The sequence below is a fragment of the Neovison vison genome, chromosome 5, assembly GCF_020171115.1.
Source record: "Neovison vison isolate M4711 chromosome 5, ASM_NN_V1, whole genome shotgun sequence".
In the NCBI taxonomy this organism is placed as follows: Eukaryota; Metazoa; Chordata; class Mammalia; order Carnivora; family Mustelidae; genus Neogale; species Neogale vison.
In genome coordinates this window covers 62986814-63013647 of record NC_058095.1, presented here as the reverse complement: position 1 = coordinate 63013647, position 26834 = coordinate 62986814, and the positions used below count along the sequence as shown (strand labels likewise).

Genomic DNA, 26834 nt, shown 5'->3' with positions numbered 1-26834 from the left:
CCCTCCCTGATCTCATGGGGCTCAATGCCTCCTGCGGCTACTTCCTGCTCATGTCTCAACATTGGGATGAATGTGTTACAAGTCAGTTGCATTCACTCCAATGTCCACTTTTTGGTAGGAGCTAATCAGGTTGACTCATGGTGACACTGGTAAGGGGCAGGCTCATATGCAAGTCCTGAGAACACTGAGCATGGGTAGGGGAGGGATTTGTGCTTAGCAGCTGTCCTGGCATGTTTCCCTTCACATCCTTTTTCTGTTCTCTCCCTTCTAGTTCCTGCCCAAGCACAGGCGGGGGCCACCATGCCTCCCTCCTCTTCCAGAGTAATCTTTTCTTCCATCCCAGTTGTAGTTTGTGTTTATCAGGAGCTTCACTTACTGTAGCTAGTTTTGGATAACAGTTCTGTCGCTTCTTTTATCTCAAGGTAATGTCCTGAAAAGGGTACCACAACCTTTCATATTATTTCTACGTTTTGTAGAAAAATATTGACTAAAAAGTAGAATGCCAGAATGTGTCTTCTTCTTGAAAAGATCATTACAAGCCTATCCCTGGGTGACAGGACAGTGATGAGCAACTTTGGGTTTGAATGCTAAAATGTGGGCAGGAATTCCTTGGGAGGAAGGGATAGGAGCAGACAAATCAACACCATCTGGGCACATTAGAGCCACAGTCTTCAAAATATGGAGCTCATGTAAACTTAAACATTTTTTGGAAAAATTTTGTACTCTCTTGCACTTTTTAAAGTTGATGTGCAAAAAAACCCCTATAAGTTTAAGTAGTTGCAAAGAAATAATTTTTACGTACTGTCAATATTGATAAAGTTGTTATATCATTGTTTTTAATATATCCAGTTAAATACATAATGAATGATATCCACCCCATCACCCATTTAAAAATAAACAAAAAAGATTATTTTTTCTTTTTAAAGATTTAATTTGAGAACAAGCTTTTCTTAATGGTCAGAAGTTTTACATCAATTCTTTGAGCTCATTTTCCTATTCCACTTCTTCCACAAAAATGCATTTTAATGTAATGTGTATTTAGGCTTGGAAAAATCTCCCATTGACTGCCCTCTTGTGTTTCTCTCCCAAAATTTGTTTATAAATGAAACAAAAAGAAAATATAAACAAAATAGAAATATGTATATATAAGTGGAATTTAATGATTTTAAAATCTTTATAACTCCATTAGATAAGGCTCCAAATAGAAAAATGTCAAACTTTTAATTACTGGTGTACTATTCACCTAAAAACCAGAAATTTATCCCATTATGATACTCTCAAAGCAACATTTTACTGGAAATGCACACTTCCATGAGATGGATGGGACATGATTTACTTATTTTACTATTAGCACACATAGCACAGCTAAACTGAGCTGAATTTCACTGTTATTTCTGTGCTAATGTCTCATTTTTAATGGATGCTGACTGATATTGAGAAATTTTGTTCACACAAATTAGATGGGGCTATAAGGAGAATGCTTATATCAATGTTACTCAACTTAAAATATAACTCTTTCTGAGTGATATGTCCCAATTAACAAGGTCATCAATCATCAAAAATTATTTGATGGATAGACAACTGTTTAGTTCTTCCTTCAATTTTGTAGGAAATGAACTAAAAATCACTAGATTGGCAAAATTATTCATTATCTAATTATTACAGTGATATCTTTTCTGAACCACTGCCAAGTCTTTGGGATTTACCTTCATTTGGTACCCTGGATTGTTTCACACCTGAGGCCAATACACTATTGAAAGTAAGAAGGGTCTTAGTGAAAGGGTGAGGGAACCAGGAGGACCCCTTGACCCTGTTCCCCTCAAGGCAATCAGTTGTAGGAATTAGTTGTAGGAAGCTGAAGACTGGAAATTGATGCTTAGTGCTGACATGCCCCCTTGGAAAGTATCCCAATGCCTCCAGTAGGCTTGTTTACTAGTCTGGAAGTCTCCACTGGGCTGGAGAAAGCTGCTGTGTTGCACCTCAGCTGGTGACCCAGACCCAGCAGACACTCCTGTCCTTCTCAATTCTCTGTGTTTTCTGAGAATGACCCTCACACTCACTGTGACCCCGTCCTCTGCAGTCTCTTCTTGGCTCTCTTAGATAACCTCCCCAAAAGAGTGCAGCACCCAATGAGTTATTTAAACTTCCTGGAAGTGTGCTTCAGTTATATATTTCCATTGTTATTTCTAAGTTGTGTGCTTGGAAGTGCACAAGAACTCTAGGGATAGAGAACCAGGGGAAGAAAGATCAGCTCTAGCACTCATAAGAAACCCTGATCTAAATTAGGCCTTGGGCCAATCTGCCTTAAACTGAGAGGACAGAGAAAACATTTTTTTAAGAAAGTCTAGTTATTTAAAAATAGTTGTCACCTTTCAAGAAGCCTTGGTCATTTTCTGTAAGAACTGATGACTTCATCCAATGTTGTGGCTAACTTGCAGCCACATATAATTAAATTCTGTCTTGCCATGTTTCTGCTGCAAGATAATGCGATGCTTCTTTTCCTGCTAAGCTGCTGTGGGAGGGGGAGGCCAGGAGAAAATAGCCACCACGTGTGGCTATGGAGGTTCAGGAACCTTCCATCGTTACACTTCCCTTGTTCTGCAGGAACAGTGATGTACTCCTCTGAGGAAAAGGGGAGCTCTTATTTCACCTGTGTTCCCATTTAATTTGCATAACCATCTGTGAAGGTGGTGTTACGCTCCCCACTTAATAGATAAGGAAACCAGGTCTCAGAGATGTTATGACTTGGTCATTGTCATTCACCAGTGGAGGGCAAAACCAAGACTACTGGTTGGGTCTGTCTTATTACTGGGGCTATGTTCTTACCAAGAGGGATGGGGGCACCTTAGGTAAAAAACATCTCCCTAGCTGTGGTCACTGCCCTGGATGGGGGTGTGGGAAGCCACCATGGTAGATGACTGTGGTCTTCAGAAATGCCTAGCAGATGTGTGTCTAGAGCAGTGTTTCCCAACCATTTCTGCACCACAGCCTGTAGAGAAGAGGAAAGCAGGCATTTGGGTTACACAGAAGCATTCCAAGCTAGAGGCAAAAGGCCAAACATCCTCCCAGTTGCTGAAGGCAGCACATTTCTGACCTGTCTAGAGCATGGCTGTCCGACCCACAGTGCACAAGTGCAACTCAGACGCTGTCCTTGAGGACCAGCTATCATGGCAGTGGGGTCTCTGTGGAGCTGCATTCCTTCATAGGATAAGCAATAGATGATCCCTTTTTGAGTTCATGGTCACAGCCTTGTGTTCTCAGAGCACTGGCGATTTTGAATGGTAGGGTGGAAGAAAACAGGAGGACACATGTTTCTTGGGCCACTGTAATACCTCTTGTCCCTGGGGGAGGACAGGTGGCCTGAGACCACTCACAGATCATAGAGTTGCTCACTGTCTTTCTCCTTTCCTTTTAACTGATTGGCAATTCAATCAATTGAAAGAAAAGGAAATGCTGTTCTGAATAAAGTGAGAAGAAATAATACAGTGTGGAGTTGATGATTCTCACTTTAGACTCAAATGATTCCTAAGGGAGTAGAGAATACATAGGTGTATGCATGTGTATGTGTAGGTATGTGTGCACACACACATACGATAGAGAGATAGACAGAGATAGAGAGATAAGAGAGAATATAGAGGTGTATATTCTCAGCAGATGTGTGTAAGCAGGCTCCAGGTATTTATGCAAATGAGAATACATCAGAATATCTTGACGCATGATGAAATTTGTTTTTTGGTTCTAACTATTATCTTGAAAATTCTTTTGTAGGGAAACCTTAAAGCAGTGAGGGATGGATGCTTTGTAGCCAGGGTCCGATCAAGCAGAGGGAAGATGGAACTACCTAGGTAGGCTTTGTTCAGCGATAATATGTCCATCCCTGCTCAATTTGCCTGGATGAACTATTTGCAGAAGACTAGAAATAAAACTCCAGGGAGAATGCTCACACCAGGCCTCTTGGGCATAGGAAAGACACCCAAGGACATTGGTGATGGGTCTCCCAAATCTGGCCGGGGCGAGGGGGGGGAGGAGGAAACAGAAGAGACATAAAAATTCCTCCTGTGGTGGGAATGCAAGCTGGTGCAGTCACTCTGGAAAACAGCATGGAGTTTCCTCAAAAAGTTGAAAATAGAGCTACCCTACGACCCAGCAATCACACTACTGGATATTTACCCTAAAGATAAAAATGTAGTCATCCGAAGGGGCACATGCACCCAAATGTTTATAGCAGCAATGTCCACAATAGCCGAACTATGGAAAGAAGCCAGATATCCATCAACAAATGAGTAGATAAATAAGATGTGGTATATATACACAATGGAATACTATGCAGCCATCAAAAGAAATGAAATCTTGCCATTTGCAATGACATGGATGGAACTAGAGGGTATTATGTTGAGCAAAGTAAGTCAATCAGAGAAAGACAATTATCATATGATTTCCCTGATATGAGGAGTTTGAGAGGCAAGGTGGGGGACTTAGAGGGTAGAGAAGGAAGAAATGAAACAAGATGGGATCAGGAAGGAGACAAGCCATAAGAGACTCTTAATCTTACAAAACAGAGGGTTGCTGGTGGAGGGTGTATGAAGAGGGTGGTTGGGTTATGGACATTGGGGAGGGTATGTGCTATGGTGAGTGATGTGAAATGCATAAGCCTGACAATTCACAGATCTGTACCCTGGGGCAAATAATACATTATATGTTAGTAAAAATAATAAAAAAAATTCCTCTTGGATACTTACGAAAAAATCAAACTTACTTTGAATTAGAAATATAAGTAAATATTTTTAAAAATCCTATTCACAAGCAGGAAAAACAATAACTTATTTACCATGTAGGTTAAGTTTAGAAATACCTCTGTCAAACAAAGGAAATCAAAAGACAGAATGTGTTCTTTGCCTTTAAAAATCCCCTGATTATACCGTACACCCAAAACTAATAAAATACTATATGTTAGTTGTACTTCAATTAAAAAAGATCCCCAAGATTAAAATAAGGGTCATTTAAACAAAATTTTCTTATTGCTCAAATCCAGGCAAACTCCTTTGCAGTAAAGTTTGTATGGATTCTCAGACCCCACCCTAGATTTACTGAATCAGATCCTCTTGGGATGAGACCCTGAAATCTGCATTTTAAAAGCTCTCTGGGCAATTCTGATGTGTCATGCTCAGTACTTGGGAATGTTCTAGCCAAGGAAAGACGTCTATGCATTGTGACTCAGATGAGCTAATTATCGGCTTATGAAGAGCATTGGTATTTTTATGAGCACTCTAGAGAAGTGTGGGGTGGGGGAGGAGAGATGATGTTGATTCCAGGCAAGCTTGAATTCTGTTGGTTTGCATTTGGTTGCATCTGTAAAATTCTGGCCTAACATTCTGACATGAAAGGCTGTAGTGTAAGTACCACTCAACTCCATGTCCTACCTGGCCTCCATGTCCCAGAGAACACACCTCAGTTTCCATTTTAGTCTGATCCCTTCATCACTGAACTAAAGGCATCCAAAGGCTCAAGAGCCGTCTCTAAACCAAAGGGCTCCACATTCATGGTTTATATGGTTCCCTCCACACTCCTGGTTGGTAGACTTTTGACTCTTTCTTTGCCCTCTCGGTCTCCTCCTGAGCTTGGGAACTTCATCTTGGCTGCTGCAAGGGACAGAAAGAGTTATGCAAGTCTGAAAGGGGTACAAATGCTTTTCTACCTCAAGCATGAGTGCTGGTCTGCCTCCTTTCGGCTTTTCAGTATCTCAAACAGATTTCCTTCCATCTTTGTTATTCAACTTATTTGCATACTAATTTGGCTTGTTTCTATTCAAATCATCATGGCCTTCTAGATAATTCTCAGGAAACTTTCCCTGAAGAATTTGGCAGTGAGTGGCCAGAAAATTGGGGCTATCCATGAGATGATTCCTAGCCTGTGTTTTAGGCTCTTTGGAAAATAGAGATACCCAATTACCTTGAATAATGAGGGCTATGGGAAGGAGAATGTACAAATAAGAAATCTCATGGAAATGGGAAAATATTTTCAAACTGGAGAGTCACTGAGGATGTAATAGGACCTCGATGACAAGGTCTTATGGCTCCCTGGCAGTCCAAATCTATGAATCTAGAATTTTGCACCATCAAATATGCTGACTCAGCTACTCTCTATATGACACAAAATCAAACATTCCAAGAGAGAGGATCTAGTTACGTTGGCTTTTGTGCTAGGTTATCTCAGTCTGCTGGCCAGACTACAGATTGGCTACCTTTGAGCTAAGTGCCCACCTGTGGTCTAATCAGCTGTAGCTGGGAGTGCTGGATGGGGGTGAATAGGATATCACAGGAAGCATGGCCACCATTATAGGATGGGTTCCCAAGAAACCACCCTGAGGATTAGTGTGAAAATCATTCATCAGAAAGTGTTCCCCTGGAAAAACTAGTAGGGAAATGAGGAAGTGGGATCTGGATATCTAGATGGGAAGTCAGGCGATGCAGGAGTATCAAGTATTGGTATCAAGCCAAATCCCAGAAGGGTAGGTTTGGTTTAACCCCAGAGGGGGAGCTCTGGAGACAGGATGGGTCACTTCTCAGAGCTGTCCCAGTGAGGGCAAGGGAACTGGGGTATTTATAACCCTGAACTCATTGATCTTTGGGCAAGGGTTGGCTCAAGGCACAAATTCCTAGACATTTCCAGCTTTTCTTAAGTTGGCAAAGTAGATGCTGCTAGTCAAAGGCAGTCCTTCTTCAAGGAGACGTAGAGTCCACTGTTATAGGGGAAAGCACACTAAAAGGCTGTGCTTAAGAAATGGTCAAAGCAGGAGTGCCTGGGTGACTCAGTCGGTTAAGCATCTACTTTCCACTCAGGTCATGTCTCAGGGTCCTGGGATCAAGTCTCACATTGGGCTCTCTGCTCAGTGGGGAGTCTGCTTCTCCCTCTGTCCCTCCCCACTGCTCATGCTTTCTTTCATGTGCTCTCTTTCTCAAATAAATAAATAAAATCTTAAAAAAAAAAAAAAAAGAAATGGTCAAAGCATGTGAGGGAATGTGGACTGTAGCACTAACAGCATCTGCTATAGTCAGCTCCATTTTTATTTCCACAACCTCTCCTCAGTTTAAAGAGCTATATGATATTCCATGTTACCTATACACTAACCTTTTAGGAATCTCTGGCTGGAAGTCCTCTTTTGGGGACTCTAACCACACTGGATCCTGCCCCAAGGGGCTTTCCCATGTCCTAGACAGTAATTTCTTTAAAGATGGGAACAGGGACCCACTTACAGCCATACAAACATTTAACAACTTGCTCTCTAGGGAAAAGGTATTCATATATACATACACAACTTTATTATATGTTTTAATGATATAAAGGATATACAGCACACAATTTGTAAATAATAATAAGCTATACAATACTCTGTGTTGTAAGTTCCACATAGCCAATTGATTTTCACAGAGTGCTTTTATTGATTTTTGCTAAACTCTTCTATCTCTGGCCAACCTATAGTTGCAGTTGCTGAACAAGGGGAGTTCCAACCTGAATGCTATCTGATACATCCCTTTATGTTAATAGGTAAGACAAAAATGAAGATGTGTGTTGGAACTTCACTCAACAGCATGAATGACTTCCAAAATGATTCTTGTGACTAAGGTTGGAGACCCATTGTTCCTGTCCTCATAGGACTCATAGTCTCATGGGAGAGAAGACATATAAAGACCTATGACAATGGGATAATGACTCTGATGGAAACACAAGGAAAGGGAGCCCCATGGGAGCCTACTGCTTCCCACTTGATCAGGAGGGCACAGCAAAAATGTAATGCTGGGCATGTCATTTAACCTCTAGGATCACAGTTCTTCACCTGCTAAACAAGGGAGCTAGAAGATGGTATTAAAACTTGGGTGAGTCTATGTACCTTTGGATCTCTGGAGGTACTCCCAACAAGACGTGCCCTGCAATATCATGCTATGAGAAAGTCTGTTCAGTTAAAAAAGCTGATGGTGATACACACCCTACAAATAGCTTAGTAACAAAAGCAAAACATAACAGTGACAGCTGATATCACCTTACTAGGGTTGTAAATGATAAAATTCTCAACGGATGCATCACACGCTCAATCAAGTTTCCCAATCAGTCCTCTGTGAAGCACTCTTCTGTAAATATGAGTGTTGTATTCTGTACATTAAGTCAACATGGATCCCATTTCCAGTTACAGGTTAACATTGCTGTTTCCAAAAGTACTGATAATCAGCACGGCACTCAAGGAAAATACAGCCATTGACATGGATGGCACGAATTTGAATGAAACGATGTACATCTGTTTCTAAGTAATTTCTGAGAACCAATGATAAAGAATACATTTTAAGAACTTACATTATTCTCTAATTTTAGACTGCAATTTAGAGCTTACATTATTCTATAATTTAGAGTCTCACATTTTTACAAAGCAATATTTCCAGTTTCCCCATATAAATTGCCATAAAACAGAATTATGGAATTAAAAGGCCTTAGAAAGAGTGGGCAGATTAGAGACAGCTGACTATAAAGGCAATGCTTTCTATTTTATTTTCCTAAACATTTCCCCTCTACTCCCCCTACACTCATACTCCCATATCCCTATTTTACCTCTCCTCTTCTGTCCTTCTTTCATCAGTTTTCCAAGAGCTACCCTTTGACTCCTCCTTCCCATTCCCCACACTCCTAGCAGGATACTTAGATGGGGAGCTGTCATTCTCCCTTCTAGGTGGTATCAAAATTATTTTGCCAGCCTTATTAAAGGTGTGATCCTAGAAAAGCTGACTTTAATGCCTCCCAACAGGGAACCTGTGCCCTGGGTAATCCTTCAAAGCTACTTCTTTGTGGTTGGTCTTGTGTTTCTGATACATAACTTACTTTAAGCTTATTTGTTTATCATATAGAGGTGAAGAGCATAGAAATTAAAACCGGACAGACACGGATTCAGAGTATGGCTCTTCCTTTTATTGTCTGTGTGGCCTTGGGCAAGCCACCCAACATCTCCAAACCTACATTGCTTCATCTAGAAAACAGAAATAAAAATAATCTATTCCTTACTGCTAGTAAGAGAAATGAATGAGTTTATGAATGTAAAGCCCTACCTAGCATAAGATAAGGTATATGGCACAGAGTGAGAGGTCATTAAATATTAACTATGATTATTACTGCAGCCCAGTAGTGGGGTATGTGTGTGTGTGTGTGTGTGTGTGTGTGTGCGCGCGCGCACACGCGCGTGTGTGCAGAAACAAGGCATACTGTCTAGGGAGTGAGGCCAAAACATTAGTAAATGAATATAGCATCAAGTGGATTCTACCATACTTGCCACACAAACTAACAAGATAGAGAAGATACGATTAGTTCTGATGAGCAAAATATGTAATGTTTTGGAGGTAGCGTTTCCCCTTAGCATCAAACAATGAGTAGCACTTATATAGGCAAAGATGGGAAGAAGGGAGCTCTGGATTGAGGGGACAGTCTGAGCAGATCATCGATGCAGAAAAATTACAGGGTGTTCTTGGAGGCCCACTTGGAGAAGGGGAAGTTGGGGCAGAGGTGTGCTCACCTACGTTTGGGGTCGTGGAGGGGAGAGGGAGGGTTGGAGAGCTCCCCCATATTTCTTCTTTCCCAACTTGGTGCTGCTTTAGGGCAGGGACCTTGTGTTATTTGTTCCCTGCTATTCAGTGCCTGGCACATGGTAGCAGGCACTTACTAAGTAATGGTTGAATGAATGAAGGAGAGATTTCTAGCCTGTGCTTTTATCACAGCTGGAAATGGGGAAGCAGAGGGACAAAGGGGCATCAATGTTTTACTTTAAACATTGGGTCCCTGCTTCACATAAAGAGATTTTGCTGAAGATTATGGAACATAATTTGGACAGGCAAGGTGTTTGTCAATTCCAAGAATGTCACCCTGGAAGGTGGTAGCAACAGGCTGTCCTGCACAGAGCATGTCAAACCAGGCTGGAACACTGGGTCAGAGATGTAGACACGGGAGCTAACAACACAGATACAGAACTTGACTCCTTGGACTCTGCACAAGAAAAATCTATGCAGAGGTCATGATCATATCCCAGTTATTAGGGACTTGACAGCGTAAGGAAGAGAGGTAGAGGTCAATGACTTGATATTGCAAGAAAGCTTCATGCCTTAATTCAGTAACAACAATGGTTGGAGTATGTGGGGAGATGGAGGGGAAGTTCTCTAGGGAGTAAGAGAAGTGAAAGAGGCTGGAGAGTTAAAGGAAATACTTGAGTTATCTGAATGGCGGGATGCAATGTGGTTCTGAGTGAGCATTAATGGGAAAATCCCCTTTGTCTAAGGATGAAGACATAAGTGAGAGAAGAGATGGGAGGTAGTCAGGTGTGGAGGAGAGACAGGTAAGGGTGTGGAGGAGGAGACAGGATAGTGAAATATGGAGGGGGAGAAGGAGTGGTCAGGTGTGGAGGGGGGATGGGATGGTCAGGTATGAAGGGGGAGACAAGGTAAGTCAGCTACAGAGGATGATGACTTGGTCTTCATATAGCTGGAGGCTAAGTGTTCTACTCACCATGAGTCTTGGGCATTTAGGGTTGAAATGGGAGTCTTAGAAGGGTTGGTCCTTTGTGAACTTAGAAGATGTATAGAACTCAGCAAGGAGATTTCTGGGGAGTATCATCAAAGCTTAGGCTTGGATGCTGAAAGGTTAGACTTAGAATGTGAATGGCATTGCTGTGTTGTGAGCAGCATAGGCTAACCTGCTGGCACCACTTCTAGTCTGGGAGGAGGCATGGAGGAAGCAGGCTGTGTGCATGAGTCCACCTGCAAATGGAGCTGGAGGGTGGGGGTTGGGGGCCAAAGATGGATAGGGCTACGCTGGTTTCTCATGAGGAAGACAAAATGGGAAGGGGCTGACAGCATCCTTAATAAGGACTGATGGAAGCCCCATAGAGATTGGAGCGGAGGTTTGGTGAAATAGGGCAGGGCAATGAAAATACAGCACATACAAATTATAAAAGAGGCAAACTCTTTTGTGGCTTCTGTATTTCCATACACTTGATGATCTTCTAGCCCATCAGTCATCACAGAGTCTCTCCTTTATTTAACAAACATCGATCGTGTCCCTGTTTTGCAGCAGATACAGAGATGGACAGAAACAGACTCGTCCCTGAACTCATGAAGCTACTGACAACTGTGAGGTTGATTAGCAGAGTGCACATTGTTTTGCTACATTCTCTTTATAAAAACAGGGACTAATAAGCATTATAGGAGCTCTCTATTGTAAAATAAAGCTGACAGGGGGTAGGGGACAGCTAACCTCTTCATTCTGTCAAAGACTGGATGATCATGTAAAAATTTTAGGGGGAGGGCATCTGGATTATTTTTTTAAATCATGAAATTCTTTCTGTGGAGACCAGAGCTGACCAATGTAACCAGAAATTTTGATCAGAAGGTTTTAAAATTTCACTGGCTCTATGGGTCATTCAAAGGACCAAATTGTGCTATAATTTCATCTATTTATTTGTAGATAGGACATTGAATGAATTTGATATTCAGTAAGCAGTGATATTGGGCATTTTGACATGTGCCAAACACAAAGACACACAAGTATGTCATCTCTAACAGGCAGTTAAATTTGTTCTAGGACTGTTGAAGACCTTTTGGCTGGTAGCATTTTCAGGTAGGGCTCCCTCCCACCCCAGTCAAAGCATAGCTGACATACAGTGTTATGTTAGTTTTAGGTGTATAACATGGCAAATGGACAATTCTATATATTATGCAATGCTCACCATGTGAAGCGTAGATACCATCTGTCATCTCTACCAAGGTACTACTATACAAAGCATATATATTGTCTATGTCGTACTTTACACTCCTGTGACTCATTTATTTTGGATCCGGAAGATTGTACCTCTGAATCCCCTTCACATATTTTACCCATTTCCCTACCCCCTCTCCTCTGGTAACCACCAGTCTGTTCTCTGCATTTATGAGTCTGTTTCTGTTTTTGTTGGTTTGGAAATAAGTCAGACGGAGAAAGACAAATGCCATATGATTTCACTTACATGTGAAATCTAAAAACCAAAACAAATGAACCAGTACCATTTTAGACCCATGGTAGCATTTACCAAGTCTACAGCCTACAGTCCCATCCAGAATTCTGAGAATTAATACAAAATATACACTGTGCTTGAGAAGAAGGAGTTTTAAAAAAGGTATCTGAAGGTAAAATGTTTGCGAGGCCAGAAATAGAAAGAGTTGCTGGTAAGGAGCATAGGAGAACAGAAGGACTGGGTTGGGGAGCCCTGGTGCCCTGGTGGGGTCTGTGAGCCTAAACTTGGCCTGTTTAGTCCTGTGGCCAGGCTAATGAGCAGCTTCTGATCATCGGATATTGTCTGCGGTTTTCCAGGGTGGGGAAAATATTCTGGGCTTGTCTCCATTGCTGAGGTGCCATGTTTCTTAAAATAAACTCTTGCGGTGGCACCCCATCCCTGCTTTTCTAGTTCAGGTTCCTGTGAGTTCAGTTAATGTGAGTTAGCCTCTAATAAACTTGGAAAGAAGACGGAAACACTTTTCTGCATTGACAAAGCTGAGGTCCCTAACCTTTAGTCACATCACTAAGGTCTACTAGGGGCCAATCTGATGGTGCTTTATCCTGCTATCACCCTTTGGTGGAGTGTCACAGGGGTTCCCAGACCACCCAAGACTGATCAGCTGAGGGCTGTATTTTCTTTAGCGCTACGAGTAACTCCATGGTCTCTCTGTTCACCCATTAAGACTGTTGTCTTGTGGAAAGAGTGCCTTGAAGCCAGACAGATCTAAATTTTAGTAGTGGTTCTGCCACTTACTGTTTGGGTGACCTTACCTATGCCAGTTAATTTATCCAAACTTGCATTTTTTTCCGTGTAAATCATAAATTCCTACCACACGGTTGTGAGGAAGTTGCAAGGGTGAACAGTGATGTATGGGAGACAGGTGACCCAGTCCCCGGATGAACTAGTAGAGGCCTCTGTTTACGGAAATATTTGCCAAAGAGAGAGTGTGAGGGAAACCCCAAATCTTTTCTTTAGAGTGAGGAAGGAGGGGAGGGTCACTAGACAATGCCACCATGGGAGAAGTCCAGCTGGGCAGAAGACAGGTGTAGATGTGGAGGCTTGCCTGCACCTAGAATGGGCCACCAAGCCCTCTGCCACTGAAGTTCCCATTCAGGTGCTCAGGAGAGGCGGGGTATCACCGCGGCCCCTCCCTTGGGTTGCACTCCCCCCGCCCCCCCTCACCTCCGCGATCAAGCAGGTCTCTCCCGGAGCCTTGGTTACTAGACGCGAGAGCGTCCATGGCAACCGCCTGCCGCTGGGTTTCCCTCCGTTCCTCCCACTCCCGCCTCCCGCCTCCCACCGGCCAATGGGCTCCCGGCGAGCCGGCAGGGGGGGCCGTTGAGTGGTCCACGGGCGCTGACGTCACAGGTGGGGAAGGCGGGGCCAGGACCGGAGGGTCGGGGTCCCAGCCACCAAGGGCGGTAGGTGGGGGACTGCCACCCTTCCCTCTCACCGCCCCTTCCCTGCCCCTTGCCCGCAGCCGCTGACAGGTGAGTGGTCTGGTCGGCTCCTGCCTGCCGCTGGGACGACCCCTGCAGCGTCCCCTTCCCCAGTGAAGCCCCAACGTCTGACCTCAGAATTCGGGGTGAAGTCCTGGTAACCCTGGAATTCCTCTCCCCAGTCTGCACTTCCCTGCCCCCACCCTTCAAAATAGGGACCACACAGACCCACGGGCACCTGCTACCTCCCCACCCTCGCACCCCCGCCCCATGCCTGATGCTTGTTGTCAAGGACTGAGAAGTTATTTCCAAATGCAGAACCAGCAAAGGGGCGTCCGACCCCCCGACCCTGTGCTCACTCGTGCAATTTCTTATATCGGTGAGCGGTGCTGTGCTTTGCCAGCGCAGCGCTGGGTCCGGCCTCCTCCGCTGGGTTTTCCAGGGCCGCCCAGGGGAGGGCCGTCCCACCGCCTGGCTGTTCCCGGGGATTCCTGAGATTCTGATCGGGGCAGGTGCTCCCTCTTGGCCTGTGGCCAGTTCTCTTCTGCTCTGACCCTGAAGCTCTTAACTTGTGTTTGGACCTTTTAGACCAAACCCCTTTATGTTTCCTCCCTGGATGCTTATGATGGTGTAGATAAATATTTCAGAAACGCGTAATATTACTTGTTTGGCCACCGTGAAAACAAGCGAGCAAATTGTTTCACTAATAGACAAAGTGTTCCGAGGGTTCTGATAAAATAGTCTACTCTTTTTTTAAATTAAGATTTTATTTTCTTATTTGGCAGAGATCACAAGTAGGCAGAGAGGCAGGCAGAGAGAGAGAGGGAAGCAGGCTACCCGTTTAGCAGAGAGCCGGATGTGGGGCTCGATTCCAGGACCCTGAGATCATGACCTGAGCCAAGGCAGAGAGGCTTAACCCACTGAACCACCCAGGCCCCCCTCCCCACTCTTTTCTTTTTAAAGTGAAATATTTTCCGCAATAAGTAGAGTGTTCAAGCATCCATGCTTCACTTAAATAAACAAGCTAAGAACTTTACAGTTGTGGATGAGACCTCCCTCCTATGCATCCCTTGGGAATCCCATTCCCCTTCTTTCCCAGCAATACCCACCTACCAGAACTTGCTGTTTACTTACATTCTGTATATTCGTAGACCGTTTCTACTTACGTATTTGTTAAAAAACGAATGTACAGTGTTGTTTTCAAAGTTTATATAATGGGGTCGTGCTCTAGGTCATTCATTTTAACTGCTGTGTGATAATGATTGTATGAACTTAACACAAATGATGTATGCCTCCTCCTCTTGATAGACTTTTAGACTGTTTCCTTTTAAAAACCGTTAGAAACATTCTTGTACATTCTTGTACATTCTTTGGTACATACTTGAGTTTCTCTAGGTATATCAAAAGGTTGCATTGCTGAGACATAGGGAATGTGCTTTTTCAGCTTTTTTTGTTAGATGCTGCCACATAGATCTTCAATGTATGTTAATTTATATTTCCAGTCTCAGTGAAGAGGGTTCTATATTATACATTTTTTTTTGGAAAGAAGGAATTAACTTAATGACCCAAAATATAAGATGTTGCCATGCTATTGTCTTCTAATCAGTCTTTCTGAATGACTTCTAAGATGGCTGGCTGGAGCGTCTTATTTATTTACTTATTTATTCATATTTAATATATGCATAAAGATAAATTACTTACATGTTAAAATCTGATATAATTTTTTAAAAATCAGCTGCTTGTTAATGTACTGGGGGCAGTGTTTATTTTTGCCCCAGTTTGGAACTGTGAGTAATTTGGTGGATATAACTAAAGGAGCTAAGGGGGTTTGTATGTGATCATTTAAGCCTATCCTGGTCACTTATCTGAGGCAGAATGTGGAGAAATTAATGGAAATTTGTTCCTGTCATGTCTTCTGCACAAAATGATCCACAGGTTTTTATACCTTAAAATATTTATGATTTTAAAGCCTTGCCTAAATATGCTAATAAAATATGTTTATCCTACTTGAGGTCATCTTCTGGTTTATAAGTAAGGCTTCCCAGTACCTACAGTCTTTGTGTTATTGATTATATTTTTAGCATGTTAATATTTATGGAAGACAATTATAGCATTTTTTTCCTGTAGGTAAGTAACTATTGACTCCACATTAAATAAATACACTGTATTTGACTTCATTTCTTAAAATGTTTTTTGGTTCATGCCAAAAGTATAATAGAAAAACAATTGCATAATTTAAGATATGAATTTTTCCACAGCTATTTTCAGTCATTTTTCCAAAGAATTTGTTCAGTTTGCTTGCAAATAGGAGACATTTATAGCATCAGTTAATGATCTTAGTATGTGCTTCATGAGCCCTGTTAAGATGTGACGGAGTTAGAATTTAGAGAATGATTTAAATGTTGTAAAAGTCACATCATCAAAGTAAGCCATAGGTTTTAAAAAAAACTCTTCCTTAAAACTTTGGTAGAATTTGTGAACAAACCCATTTAGGCCTGAAGTTTTCTTTGAGGGAAGATTTTAAACCAGAGACTCAGCTCCTTTAAGTACTACAGGGCTATTCAAGTCATCAATTTCTTCTTTAGTAAATTTTGGGTGTTTGTCTTTTTAAAGCATTTTGTATATTTCATCTCTGTTGTCAAATTTCTTGCTGTAAAGTTGTTAGTAACATTGTTTTTATTAACTGTTTAATGTTTGCCAGGGATCTGTGTCAATATCTCTTTTTCTTTCCTGATATTAGTAATTTATCTCCTCTCTTTTTATCTTGATCAGTCTGGTGAGAGGTCTATCAATTTTATTGTTAGAGTCTCGTTGCTTTTTCCCCCCATTTGTCCATTTTCTATTTCATTGACTTTTCTCTTTTTATTATTTATTTCATTCTACTTTGGCCTTACTTTGCTGTCCCCCCACCCCCAATGCCCCACACCTTGCCATCAAGAATAAAGTGGAGATCATTGATTTTATTTTATTTTAAAAAATTTTAAAATATTTTATTTATTTATTTGAGAGAGAGAGAGCAGAATGACACAGAGAGCATGAGCAGGGTTGGAAGGACAGAGAGAGATGGAGAATCAGGCTCCTGCTGAGCAAGGATATGGGACTTGATCCCAGGATCCTGGGGTGATGATCTTAGCTGAAGGCAGATGCTTAACCAACTGAGCCTCCCAGGTGTCCCAAGATCATTGATTTGAACTAATTTTCTAGTGTAAGCATTGAAAGCTATACACTTCTGCCTAAACACTATTTTAGCTGCATCTTACAATTTTGATATGCTCTGTTTTTATTCTCATTCGGTTCCAAATGTTTTCTAAGTTTTCTTCATTGACTTAGAGGATATTTAGAAGTATGTTGTTTAGGGGTGCATGGGTGGCTCGGTTAGTTGAGCATTCTGCTCCTTTTTTTTTTTTTTTTAAGATTTTACTTACTTATTTGACAGCGAGAGGGAGAGAACACAAACAGGTAGAGTGAGAGAGGGAGAAGCAGGCTTCCCATTGAGCAGGGAGCCCGATGCGGGGCTCCATCCCAGGACCCTGAGATCATGACCTGAGCTGAAGGCAGACGCTTAACCACTGAGCCACCCAAGCACCCCTAGCATTCTACTCCTGATGTTGGCTCAGATTTTGATCTCAGGATCATGGGTTCAAGCCCCACACTGGGGGCTCCATGCTGGGTGTGGAGCCTACTTAGAAAAAAGTGTGCTGTTTAATTTCTTGCTATTTGAGAATTTTCCAAATATCTTTCTATTTTTTTTCCAATTTATTTATTTTCAGAAAAACAGTATTCATTATTTGTTCACCACACCCAGTGCTCCATGCAAGCTGTGCCCTCTATAATACCCACCACCTGGTACCCCAACCTCCCACCCCCTCGCCACTTCAAACCCCTCAGATTGTTTTTCAGAGTCCATAGTCTCTCATGGTTCACTTCCCCTTCCAATTTACCCAAAAGCACATACCCTCCTCAATGTCCATAACCCTACCCCCCTTCTCCCAACCCCCCTCCCACCAGCAACCCACAGTTTGTTTCGTGAGATTAAGAGTCACTTATGGTTTGTCTCCCTCCCTATCCCATCTTGTTTCATGGATTCTTCTCCTACTCACTTAAGCCCCCATGTTGCATCACCACTTCCTCATATCAGGGAGATCATATGATAGTTGTCTTTCTCTGCTTGACTTATTTCGCTAAGCATGATATGCTCTAGTTCCATCCATGATTTCTAATTTAGTTTGATATAGTCAGTGAACATATTCTGTATCATTTCAGTATTTTATGTTTATTGAGAACTTGTTTAAGGGTCAGTATATGGTTTACCTTGTTAAACATTCTCTATGTAGTTGGAAATTGTATGTAATTGCTGTTTAAAAATATTTTTCTTTCAGTTTTATTGAGATAAATTAACATATAATGTGTATGAGTTTAAGATGTACAGCATAATATCTTACATATATTGTGAAATGGCTACCTCAATAAGTTTAGTTAACATCTGTCATCCCATATAGATACAAAAGAATCTGCTGTTTTGAGTGGTGTCATAAATTAGGTCCAGTTAGTTGTATTATTCAAATAGCCTATTTATTACCAATTTTGTATTTGTTCTAACAATTACTGACAGAGGTGTGTTGAAATATCTGCTATAGCTGTGGGTCTATTTCTCATTTTAGTTCTGCCAGTTTTTGCTTTATGTGTTTAATATTCTATTGGTGGTTACCTAGACATTGAAGATCATTAAAGCTCCTTGATTAATCCTTTTATCCCTATTTCCCTCTTTATTTGTGATGGTATTTATTGTCCTGAAATCTGTTTGGTAATATAGCCACTTCAATATTCTTTTGATTTGTATTTACAAGGTGTGCCTTTTCCATTCTTTTAGTTTTAACTTATCTATGTTTTACATTTAAAATGGATTTGTTGAGATGGCATATCGTTCAATATTGCTTTTTAACAACCAGCTTAAAAAATCTGTGCCTTGGGGGCGCCTAGGTGGCTCAGTGGGTTAAAGCCTCTGCCTTCAGCTCAGGTCATGATCCCAGGGTCCTGGGATCGAGCCCCGCATTGGGCTCTCTGCCCGCAGGGAGCCTGCTTCCTCCCCCCTCTCTCTCTCTGCCTGCCTCTCTGCCTACTTGTGGTCTCTCTCTCTCTGTCAAATAAATAAAATCTTAAAGAAAATTAAAAAAAAATTGGTGCCTTTTGACTGTTTAAACCATTCATTATAAATATAATTATCAGTGTGATTTGGTTTGTGTCTACAATCTTGCTGCTTGATTTTGTCTTACTTTTGTCTCTTTTCTCTTGGATTATGTGTCTTTGTCGGTCTTCTATTTTTCCCTTCCCCTCTTAGCTGATTAGCTTTAATTCTGTTTTGAATCTGTTTGGTCTCAGGACCCCTTTGTACTCAAACAACTTCATGTTGAGTATCTCAAAGAACTTTATGTGGATTGCATCCACTGATATTTATTATATTAGAAATTAAAATCAGTTAGAATATCAATTCTTTTAAAAATAAGCATTACAACCCATTATATCGTAACATAAATATTTTATTAAAAAGCTATTTTTTTCCAATTTATTTATTTTCAGAAAAACAGTATTCATTATTTTTTCACCACACCCAGTGCTCCATGCAAGCCGTGCCCTCTATAATACCCACCACCTGGTACCCCAACCTCCCACCCCCCCCCAAAAAAGCTATGTTTTTGAAACAAAGAATATCTAGTGAGAAGAGTAGCATCATTTTATATATGTGGTAAAGTTCTTTGATTTCTGTCTTAGCAGCTGGGTTATCTGATCTACTGTGTTTAGTCTATTGTGATATCACATATCATGTCACCTCTGGAAAACTCCATTGTAAATTTGTGAGAGAATCAGAGTGAAAAAGGAAAACAGCATATGAGCATTTCTATCAAAATAATTTTGACCTTGTCACTCCTGAGAAGGTTTAGACTTCTGGGTTCATGGGTTCTGGGTCATATCTTGAAGAACTAATGCTCTACAGTTTACAATATGCATTTTTAAACTTGTTGCAGTATATGTTTAAACAATATTATTCCATTTTAGTTGTGTTCCTAGAATAATACATTGCCTTTTCAGCTCTCCATCATTTGTGCTATTATGATCATAAAATTTACTTCTATTTTTACTATAAACTCCACAATAATTTTTTATTATTTCACTTACACAAACATCTTTTAAAGAAATTTGTAAGTTAGAAAAGATTATTTTTTATATTAGCACACATACCATTTCTAGCACTTTGTTTCTTCGTGTAGATCCAAGTCTCCATCTGGTATAATTTCTTTTTGCCTGAAGAATTTCTTTGAACAATTCCTTTAGTGCAGTTCTGCTGCTGATGAATAATCTTGGCTTTTATTTTTATGAAAAAATTTTATTCCACCTTCATCTTTGAAAAATACTTTTACTGGATAAACAATTCTAGGATACATTTTTCCCTAGCTGTTTAAAGATGGTGTTTGATTGTCTTTTGCCTTGTACAACTTTTTTTTTAAAAGACTTTATTTATTTGACACAGAGAGAGAGAGAGAGAGATATCACAAGCAGGCAGAGAGGCAGGCAGAGGGGGGAGGGGGAAGCTGGCTCCCTGCTGAACAGAGAGCCCGATGTGGGGCTCGATCCCAGGACCCTGAGACCATAACCCGAGCCGAAGGTAGAGCTTCAACACACTGAACCATGCAGGCGCCCCTGGCTTGTACAGTTTTTGACAAGAATTCTGCACTAATTCTTGCCTTTGTTCCTTTCTATGTAATGTGTATTTTTGCTCTGATTTTAAGTTTTTCTCTTTATTGCTGGTTTTCAGCAATTTGATTATGATGATCCTTTTTTTTTTAAGATTTTTTATGTATTTATTTGACAGAGAGAAATCACAAGTAGATGGAGAGGCAGGCAGAGAGAGAGCCCGATGTGGGACTCTCTCTGCTGAGCAGAGAGCCCGATGCGGGACTCGATCCCAGGACCCTGAGATCATGACCTGAGCCGAAGGCAGCGGCTTAACCCACTGAGCCACCCAGGCGCCCTGATTATGATGATCCTTGAGGTGGTGATAGTGATGGTGATTATAGCGGTAGTAGTGTGAGCACACATGTGTGTTGGGTGTGTGTTTATCTTCTTGGAGTGTTTGGAGCTTCTTAGACCTAGGGATTTATAGTTTTCATCAAATTTGGAAAATATGCAGCCATTATTTCTTCAAATATTTTTGTCTCCCTCCCCTTTCTATATGACTGACACCCCAAATATGTGATGTTAGTTTATTTGATATTGTGCCTGTATTACTGAGGATTTTCTCTCTCTCTCTTTTTTTTTCAGTTAGAGAAAGTCTGTGCTTTGGTTTCGTTAGATTTAAACTCACCAATCTTTATTTCCCCAGTGTCTACCCTGCATCTAGTAAAATTGTTATAATATATACTATATATACTGTATAAGTATATACTGTATAAGTAGTATATAGAGTATATACTATATATAGTATATACTGTATATGTTGTATGTTTTATTCCTAAAGTTACATTGATTCTTTTTTAAAGATCTTGTTCTTGTTTTACCTTCATTATGTTCCTGTTTTCCTTTAAATACTTGTACATTGCTTGCTTGTTCCATCAAATCTTTGTTCTATCAAATCTTTCCTGTTGCAGTCAACAATTTTTCCTAATTATGTGTCAGAATTTTTTCTGGTACTTGGCATGTCTGGTAATATTGATTGGATGCTGGACATTGTGATATTACATATTTGAATGTCCTGATGTTGTCAGGCAATTAAATTACTTGTGGATTAATTTGATCTCTTTGAGGCCTCTTGTTAAGCTTTGATGGGATGAATCTTTAGTACTTTCACTCTGGAGATAGGTCAGCCTTATCTCTAATGTGTGACTCCTCTGGGGTCTCCATGGGATGCTCTAGGTAATCAACAACTTTCCACTCTGACTGGTCTGAGTTCAAAATGTCTCTCCACCGACTCTAGAAATTGAACCCTGCCATCACTCCACTCTGACTGGTCTGAGTTCAAAATGTCTCTCCATCCACTCTAGAAATAGAACCCTGCCATCATTCTTTGCCAAAGTTCATGTAGTGTCCCTTGATCTACGTGCAGTCTATTGCACAGCAAAGATGCAAGTGGACCCCTATATAGATTTAGGGAGCTGTTTTTCTACATAGTTTGCTTTATTCTGGAATCCTGCTTCACAACTTCCAACTGTCCCAGCTTCCTAAAATTCTGATCTCCTCCTCAACTCACAGAGTTGCCAGAATCCGTTCAGTTTTCACCTGTTTTTCCCGTAATCTGGAAATTGCCTCCAGCCAGAAAGCCAGGACAATCAGAACGGCTTGCCTTATTTGTTTCTCTTTTCTCAGAGATCAGAGTCTTGTCCTGCTTATTGTCCAAGACGGGTGTTTCATATATTTTGTCTAGTGTTTTAGATGTAAGAGGCTAAGTCTAGTTTTTATTACTCTAACATAGATGGAGTCAGAAGTCTATTTTGATTTTTTAAGTATTTCTTAGGCCATGATACCCTCGGTTTCCTTGACCAATAATGACCCAAAATATAAGATGTTGCTGTGCTATTGTCTTCTACTCAGCCTTCCTGAACGACTTATAAGAAGGCTGGCTGCAGCTAGAACTTCCATTGTGCAACTATATAGAACATTGTGTCTTATGTAGAATATTGTCTCCATGTGAAACTTATGGCCACACACCAGGAGCTCTACATCTGAGAGATGTATCTGGAGTTTTATGCTTCAGATTCCAGATTTTAAATTATATCCCATCCCTAATTAAAAGATATATCACTGGAAACTTTTGTAAGCTATATTGAATTTCTCAATCTGTCTGTCTCCTCTGGTTTATGAACTTCTGCGTTTCATAAATCACCACTCATAGTAGATGACTCATGATTTGATAAACATGGGTTTAGATGCTTCAACATAATAGGTGTTGGGTAAACATATGTGGTAACTCTACACTTAGAATTCCTTGATTGAAGGACCAAATGATTCGCTAGCTTTTACTGTCAAGAATTAAGAAAATCCAAGTAAGAGTGGCCCAAAGCCCACTTGAAGTTTCTTGCTGAACGAAAACTGACAAGATTATTTCCAGATTTGACTGGAGAAGAGGTTAGAACTGAAAGTAGCCATGAAGACCCTAAGGTCTCAAGTTGCTTTGAATTTACTTTTTTGAAAAACAGTGTTTAACTTTCAAACTGAGGGGAAGAACTGCAAGTGATTATTAAGGTTTCTCTTTTACCACCATACTCCTAAGCTTGGCCAGTACAAGGTATCTGGGGACTGAGGGAGGGAAGAATTAGGAAGAGGTGGGGAGCTAAGGTTGTGTGGGCCACCACCACGGCGTGGGCAGCTGTCCCACCGCATGTGGAATGAGTGTGTTTCAATCTAACCACAGTTCTACAAATAGATTATTTTGTGGTTTGGGGACCAAAGGCCTCAAGACATAGCTATTTAAATAATCATCAAATGATTTTTTTTTTTCTGAGGTGGTTATAGAATTGGATCTGATTTATTTTTCCTTTTCAGTAAATGGATCCATAGACATTAGCAACTAAACAGAATGATGTTTACATGCTGAAAAGTATGTCATAGGCTGTGACATCTTGACTTTCTGAGCTAATAATAACCAAAAGTTCCAGACAATAGAATACTTTCAACTGGTAAAAAAGATGAAGTGGATCTGTATGTTCTAACAGGGGGAGAGATCAGAAATATATATTTAAAAAATGCATGTTCTAAATAGTACATATAATATTAAGATAATTCAATATTTGTATTTAAAAAGCTCTGTTCATACGTATAAATGGTATATAAGTAGCATTTTTTTTATAAGTAGCATTTTTAAGATAGCCTTAAAAATGATACATATGTTGGTATATAATAGGAAATATCTGGACAGAAACAACTACTAATGAATAGTTGTTCAGTGTTCAAAAGGTTCACCTTGGGGGAGGTGAATATTTATCTTTTATTTTGTATATACTTTTGGCCTAGTAGTTTATTTATCATTATTTTTTAAAGATTTTATTTATTTGACAGAGAGAGAGATCAGGCAGAGAGGAAGAGAGAGAGGGGGAAGCAGGCTCCCCACTGAGCAGAGAGCCTGATGCGGGGCTCGATCCCAGAACCCTGGGATCATGACCTGAGCTGAAGGCAGAGGCTTAACCCACTGAGCCACCCAGGGGCCCCTGGCCTAGTAGTTTAAAAAGCTCACATTTATTGAACATTTATTTTGAGCCCAGAACTATGATTAGCATTCCAAAAACATAGCATTGTCTTACTTAGCCCTCCTAACTGTCCTAGAGTGTCCATACTGGAGGTGCCTAGAGGTGGCAAGTTGCCAAGAGAAGGGAGCCAAGTATTTGCCTTGAGGTATGTTTGCATACCAAGCACACTATTGTTATACCAGTTTTGTGCTCATTTAGGATGACTTGGTAGGGGAAATGCTGCCAAGTAACACCTTGCTATTACTACCTCTCATAATAATCCAGAGAAGTAAGTACTACTATATTATTCCCAATTTAGAGATGAGAAAATTGAGGCACAAATAGGTTAAGTAATTTGCCCAATGCCTCACAGCTAGTAAATAAGAGGCAAGATTTGCATCCCTGTTAAAATGCATACTTGAGGCTCTTAGATTTGTTACAAGATAATTACATAAATTTAAATAATGATTTTTTAAAAATTCAGAAATTCAAGTGGCCAATCTAAAAAAATGTAATTTTTAGAATATTCTGGAAACAGAGATGGGAAAAAATATTTTTGGAACATATTATCACTGGTAAAGGTGGATATCAAATTAGAACAAATACCTAATATGTTAGGGAGTACTGCTACTAAAAGTCAAATGTGGCTTTCATTTGTAAATTTTTACCAAAGATTAATTTATGTGACTGTTTGTTTTTATACACCCTCCCCCCCAACAGGAGAGATTTACAAATAGTGTTTGAGCATCATGGAGCCTTTAGGTTCTACATTAACGGCAACTTATGCCCACCCTAGACCAACACCAACCAACTTTCTACCAGCCATCAGTACTATGGCATCAAGCTATAGGGACCGCTTCCCCCACTACAATTTAACCCACACCTTGAGCCTTCCTTGGAGACCAAGCACATACTACAAAGTAGCCTCCAACTTGCCGACCTTGGGTCCGTACTGCACCAGATCTCAGAAGGTGTGCGAGAGTACCATGCTTCCCTTTGTTTCCAATAGAACCACTCTCTTCACAAGGTATACTCCTGATGATTGGTACAGGTCCAATTTGACCAACTATCTAGAATCCAACACTTCCCGACATAATTCAGAGAGACTAAGGGTAGATACATCTCGCCTGATTCAAGACAAATATCAGCAAACAAGAAAAACTCAAGCAGACTCCACCCAAAATTTGGGAGAACGAGTCAATGACATAGGATTTTGGAAATCTGAAATCACTCATGAGTTGGATGCAATGATTGGAGAGACAAATGAACTCACTGATGTTAAGAAAAAATTGGAGAGGGCTTTGATGGAGACAGAAGCCCCTCTTCAGGTAAATATAAGACCTTATGATAAAGGACACTGGATATTTATAAGATTATAATCCACTGGTTGAATTACTGTGGTTATTATCTGTCGAATTATGTTTCACTTCACCTATAGAAGCCAATCCCCTGTCAGTATATCTGTAACTACTTCCAGGAGTTGGAAAAACCACGACCAGCTTTATACATCCTACAGAACAACCATTTAACTAGAATGAATTCTGAGTGCAAAGCAAAAACGGTTAAACAGAGAGACACACTTATAGTGAGAATGGCATCTTTCCATTTCTTTAAAAGGCTCTTGGGCATCGCTGTCCCTGGATTATTGTATATATTATTTGAGGGGAAAAAAGTACTAGTCTTTAATCTTCTAATCTGTGTCATGAAATGCCTCCTGTATATATGTTATGATATCTTTTTAGAGCACAGTGAAATGATCAAGGAGACCACCTTAGGAGGTGGGGTGAGTTTGATTGAATAGAGTAATGGGCATGAGATTAAGCCAGGTGTTGCAGTCATGGAGGTATCATGTTAGTTTGTTGCTGGCCTCTGGACCTCTTACCCCACTGAGTGTGTGAGGTGTGGGGGAGCTCCAACCCCACTCTACCCACCACCATTGAAAGAAGACATTCTATTGTTGAAGATGAACAAATTACAGAAATTATTTCAGAAGGTATCTATATATTGATGAGGCAAACACCATTTTTCTTCATGTTTGTATGATATTTCCCATGTGATAAGCATTTGCAGTCTTCATTACAACATCTGTAGCAGAAGAGTTTAGAGAATTAAGCAGCTAGAAGTCTAGTGGGTTGAAGAGTTTGTTGAAGATCCCATTGTTCCTTCTTATTATGCACCCCCACCCCTTCCCCCCACAAAACACAAGCACATGCAAGTACACACAACCACCAGAAATTCCAAGAAAGGACTTCTCAAATGATGTCCTTTTATATTAACCCACCATGAGATGTTTTCCAGGATCAGAAACCCTTCCATACTTTCTTCATGCTCTGGCTTATTTTGAGGAATCCTGGGCTGATCTGCACCCCATCTTACCCACCCCACTTTAGAGTATCCTTAAAATGATAGCCACTTACTCTCCGAATTTCAGGGGGACATCCTGTTTCTTCCTTTTATTACTCCTTTCAGTGAGATGGATCTAATTTGTATTTTTTTCTGCAATTCTTGTCCAAATATTCTTCTGTGTTCAAATATTTACTATCAGCACAGTGTAGGAAGGTACTATTTAAAATTAGAATTAGATAAACAGATACATCTCAAGAGGGAAAATCCAGGTGATCAACTAACATAAGAAAAAAAGTGCTAAAATTCCACAATAAAAATGAGAAATCAATGAAATATCCATCTTTGGCCTATCATATTTGCAATGGTGGAAACTGATGATATCTAGAGTGGCCAAAGTGAAGAAGATGCTGGTAAGTTGCTGGTAAGAAGTTGCTGGTAAGATGAGTAGAATCCTACTAGACCTAGGGTTAGTAGGAATTTACAAAAAGCAGTTTAGCAATATACATGAAAATAATCAGAGTTCCCCGTCAACCTATTAATTCATTTTCTTGTAAATGTGAACTTTTACTATTAAAAATATACATTCATTCAAAGATTTTGTTCAATAATATGATGTCCAGATTACAGTATACATACTATTACATTTTATGCTGAAAACATTAACATTATATGGTCATTCCAAGTCATGAAATAGTCTTTGAAAAAAGATTTGTAACTTTTTTATAATGTTCTTTCATAATTGATTGTTAGTGATCCAAGCTGTTTTCCACTTGAGTC

At 40.4% G+C, this 26834-nt stretch overlaps 1 protein-coding gene across 1 annotated transcript in view; it reads left to right on the top strand.

Moving 5' to 3' along the window:
- TEKT3 (tektin 3) overlaps positions 1–26834 on the top strand; it is a 54144-nt gene that overhangs the window by 2525 nt on the left and 24785 nt on the right. Inside the window, exon 2 of the mRNA XM_044250621.1 lies at positions 24432–25039. Within this exon, the coding sequence (XP_044106556.1) occupies positions 24461–25039 (579 nt within the window). The 5' untranslated portion in view covers positions 24432–24460. The remainder of the gene's footprint in view (positions 1–24431; positions 25040–26834) is intronic.